Raw genomic sequence first — 4,355 nt, 5'->3', positions numbered from 1 at the left:
ATTTTACTACGACCTTATATCTACTCTGTTTCAATATGACCTTATGTCTACTCTGTTTGATTACGACCTTATATCTACTCTGTTTTGATATGACCTTATATCTACTCTGTTTTACTATGATCTTATGTCTACTCTGCTTTACTGTGGCCAACTATAAATAGGAACGTAGACTTTTTACGGAATTGCACTCTGTAGTTCAAATATTATAATTATATCAAACACACCAGCGATTAAGTGTTGTTACTGTTTAATTGTAGAAAATTCATTAGAAAATTGGGATTCATGTTGTAAAACAACATCCATGTGGACATTTACAAAGTTCTGAATATGAAACAGTTTCGTATGGACAATTACAAAGATACAAGAGATTCATTTGACAGAAATCTCAGCGCAATGACAAACAGTAGAACGACGGCAACAACAACAAACATTTGACACGTTTGTGTACGGTAACAAACATTAATTTTATAACGTTTCGGATGTACATATTCCATCTCCAGAAAGCTACGTTGAAGAAGGTAAAATATTTTTATTGTTTTTCTTATTACTGATAATAAAATATAATTACATCAAAGAAAAGTAGTTATGAAATTTACATAACGACGTGTTGATATAACACTGGAAAACTAATATACGATCTATATATGTTAGAGATTGTTTATTAGTTTTCCCGTGTTATATCAACATTCACAGGTGTTTCATTGTTTAACCTGGAGATTGTTTATTAGTTTTCCTGTGTTATATCAACATTCACAGATGTTTCATTGTTTAACCTACACAGGTGTTTCATTGTTTAACCTGGAGATTGTTTATTAGTTTTCCTGTGTTATATCAACATTCACAGGAAGTGTGTAGACTTGTTTCTTGTCACAATCTACTCTTCCAAGTTTGTTTTATCCGTCGTTGTTCAAATTTCCGTCGATCTCATTCTGTACATTGGTAATCCGTGCAAAACTCTGAAAGAAAAATAACATGAAAAAGAATAAAACAATTAAAATGGGTCCTCAATAAAGTTAGCTGTTCAAAACAGGAAATTATGATTTGTAGGTGAAACTTTTATTTGGGGTCTATTTTTGATATGTCGTCATTCGTGACTATAAAATGGTTTTAAGTTATATTCACTGCTTTATTGACCTGTTATTTAAGTAGAAACTAAGCTGTTGAGTATACGTTAACGGACAGATTACAACTTCTTCATTATAGTGTATGTAAACATAAGTAAACGTACAGACATGAAGAGATATGTATATAACCCCAAAATTACCATTTCCACTTTCACAAGGGCAGAAATCCGCATAGCAGTCGAATTTGATCTGGCTATTGGAACATAGTTCCCCTTTCAGCGCTCTCATCTGACAAGTTCGTTTGTTAGTTCGATGCTCCATGAGGCAACAGTTGCTCTTACACTGACTGCTGAACTGGCACATGGTACCCAAGTCCCGGAAGTCCTTCTAAAAACACCAGGAAACAGTGTTAGTCTCTGGTTCACGTGTAAACGAGAAACTTTATTGTACATTGAAACTATTGCTAAACTAGTTAAATATTAATGACATATAATATTATTTAAATGGAACCGACATTATAATTTAACAAGGAAAGATTTTCGATAATTCAAGGCTTAATACTGTAAGTGAAGGTCCAGTTTACAAGGTTAAAATATTTCATACTTCAGGTCAATATGGATGCAATAAACAACTTTTGTTTTTCTTAATCATTTACTAAAAACTCATGTTTTTAGAAAGTAAAAACAAATTATACAATTTCGTAATGAGTCTTCGGGGTTAAATGATTAGAAGTACCTAACAGATACTCCCCCCCCCACCCCCAAGTAGCTCATCGGTAAATCTCCAGGCTTACGACACTAAAACTCAGGTTTCAATACCTGTGATGGGTAGAGCACAGAAAGCCCACTGTGTAGCTTCACACTTAATAATAGCCAAAGTTAATGGATAAGCCTCATCGTACTTAATAATAACCAAAGTTAATGGATAAGCTTCGTCGTACTTAATAATAACCAAAGTTAATGGATAAACCTTATCGCACTTAATAATAACCAAAGTTAATGGATAAGCCTCATCGTACTTAATAATAACCAAAGTTAATGGATAAGCCTCATCGCACTTAATAATAACCAAAGTTAATGGATAAGCCTTATCGCACTTAATAATAACCAAAGTTAATGGATAAGCCTCATCGCACTTAATAATAGCCAAAGTTAATGGATAAGCCTTATCGCACTTAATAATAACCAAAGTTAATGGATAAGCCTCACTGCACTTAATAATAACCAAAGTTAATGGATAAGCCTCATCGTACTTAATAATAACCAAAGTTAATGGATAAGCCTCATCGTACTTAATAATAGCCAAAGTTAATGGATAAGCCTCAATGAAATGGGAAAAATCTAAAGTTAGTTTACAAACTAATAATAAAACTAATTCTAGAGTTATCATTGCATGAGTAATAATACTAAAGCTCTGGACTTGTTTGTTTGTAATTAAGTACAAAGCTACACAATGGGCTATCTGTGCTCTGCAGACCACAGGTATCGAAACCCGGATTCTAGCGTTGTAAGTCCGCAGACATACCGCTGTGCCACGGGGGCAGCTCTGACCTGAAAATATGTCAAATATATTTTTCATGTTACAAAATGTGTCATACAAATTAAAGTCATTTCAAGTGGTTGTATAATTAAATACTATAAAATTAATTTATTGATGGTTCAGTAACCACATTTTCTAAGCCGTTAAAGATTGGACAGGCTAATTACTAGTCAAACTAATTAATATGCAGGCTAATTAATAGTCAGGGTAATTAATAGTCAGACTAATTCCATAAGTTTTCAAGTGCAAAAAAAGAGTTGGGTGTCAGCTGAAATAAACAGATTGAACAAATTTTTTAGGTAATTAACTGCATGAGTCTATAATTCAGGACACGGTACGCATGCGTCGAGTGTGTAACTAGCTGTACGTCTGCGGCTGCGTAAACTTTTTTAAAGCTACGATTTGGTCTGACGCTAACATTTTAAAAATAAAGTTAGAGAGAAAAAACTATCTATATTCTCCAGATAACAATAAGAAAAAAAAACAAGACTGTTTAGTGTAAGAGTTATTATTTAGTTCATTTAGGGATCTAATATTTAATAATTATTTAGTTTTTATAACAATTGTGTTAAAAATAATTATTTAAAACGTGATAGTTATAACAAATTTGGTTTTGTAATTCGGTACAAGTCGTACGTTTTGTGTGTATTTAATTGTTGTAATGACGTTCACATAACTCGAACCATCTGTATTTTTCTGGTTCCCTTAATTGAATATTGTTACATCATAGCGTTTCTATATCTTAGAATGTTATAGCGCAAGTTACGTCGGAAAAAAGTGAAGTTCGACTGCGTGATTGTTAGTTTAGCCGTAAGGGGCAATATCTAAAGTGAGTTTCACAGTGGTTAAAATCATAAATAATATTCAACGTTAAACTGGTACACAATTAAAAACATTTTATTTAGGCCTATCTATGGCCTTCAAAAAGTTGACGACCTAAGTATAATGTTTTTAATTGTGTGTACCAGTTTAACTTTGAATATTATTTATGATGTTAACTTTATACACAAGTGCCAAAATACTACAATTTCACAGAGATAACAGAGAATAATATGTCTTGTCAAAGGATGTTCTAAAGTAATTGAACCCGCCTGTGTGGACTTTGGCAAAATGGAGACAATTATTTAAAGTTCTGAATACAACTGTGGTAACAAAAAAGGTAACTTAAGTGAATTTATCACAGATTCTATTGTGATAAGAGTAGAGAAAAATAATTCGTCCTGTAAATTGGATTCTAAAATAATCAAATCAGCCTGTGAGGACCTTTGACAAGAAAATAGAATTATTTAGAGTTTTAGATACAATTGTGATATCCATAGTGTAAAGAATGTTTGTACATACGTTTGTCTTGTTTTGAATATATTATTCTAAAACAAATGGAGTGTGTTCTGTTCATTTATTGTTCGAATTTATCACCAACAAGTCACAGACACCTACTGTGAAGAATCCGGCCCCTTATAAAAACTCTGATACAATGGAATCTTTATAACCATGGGAAAATATGGGAAACAAACTTTACAATAACCTAGTAATTCTAAAAACTTGATCCTGGTAGAGTTCAATGGTGATTTATAGCAAAGAAAAAACAATTACTCTATATTCCATTATTTTATATTGCTGATGAGACATTTTGTTAATTCTTCCATGTTTCTGGTGAGATATTTTGTTAATTCTTCCATATTTCTGGTGAGACGTTTTGTTAATTCTTCCATATTTCTGGTGAGACTTTTTGTTAATTCTTCCATATTTCTG

At 32.2% G+C, this 4,355-nt stretch overlaps 1 protein-coding gene across 2 annotated transcripts in view; it reads right to left on the bottom strand.

The window, feature by feature from the left end:
- Window positions 1-844: 844 nt before the first annotated feature.
- The window catches only part of LOC106470734 (colipase-like), a 5,969-nt gene continuing 2,458 nt past the window's right edge, over window positions 845-4,355 (bottom strand). For both annotated transcript variants that reach the window (XM_013931299.2, XM_022399368.1), the window contains exons 2-3: window positions 1,265-1,451; window positions 845-956 (exon numbers count right to left, since the gene is read on the bottom strand). In XM_013931299.2, coding sequence (XP_013786753.1) covers window positions 925-956; window positions 1,265-1,451 — 219 coding nt within the window. In that variant the 3' untranslated portion in view covers window positions 845-924. The remainder of the gene's footprint in view (window positions 957-1,264; window positions 1,452-4,355) is intronic.

The sequence above is a fragment of the Limulus polyphemus genome, unplaced genomic scaffold (genome assembly GCF_000517525.1).
Source record: "Limulus polyphemus unplaced genomic scaffold, Limulus_polyphemus-2.1.2 Scaffold4189, whole genome shotgun sequence".
NCBI classification, from domain to species: Eukaryota; Metazoa; Arthropoda; class Merostomata; order Xiphosura; family Limulidae; genus Limulus; species Limulus polyphemus.
The sequence above is the reverse complement of the archived record's forward strand: the minus strand, read 5'-3'. Positions and strand labels throughout refer to the sequence as shown.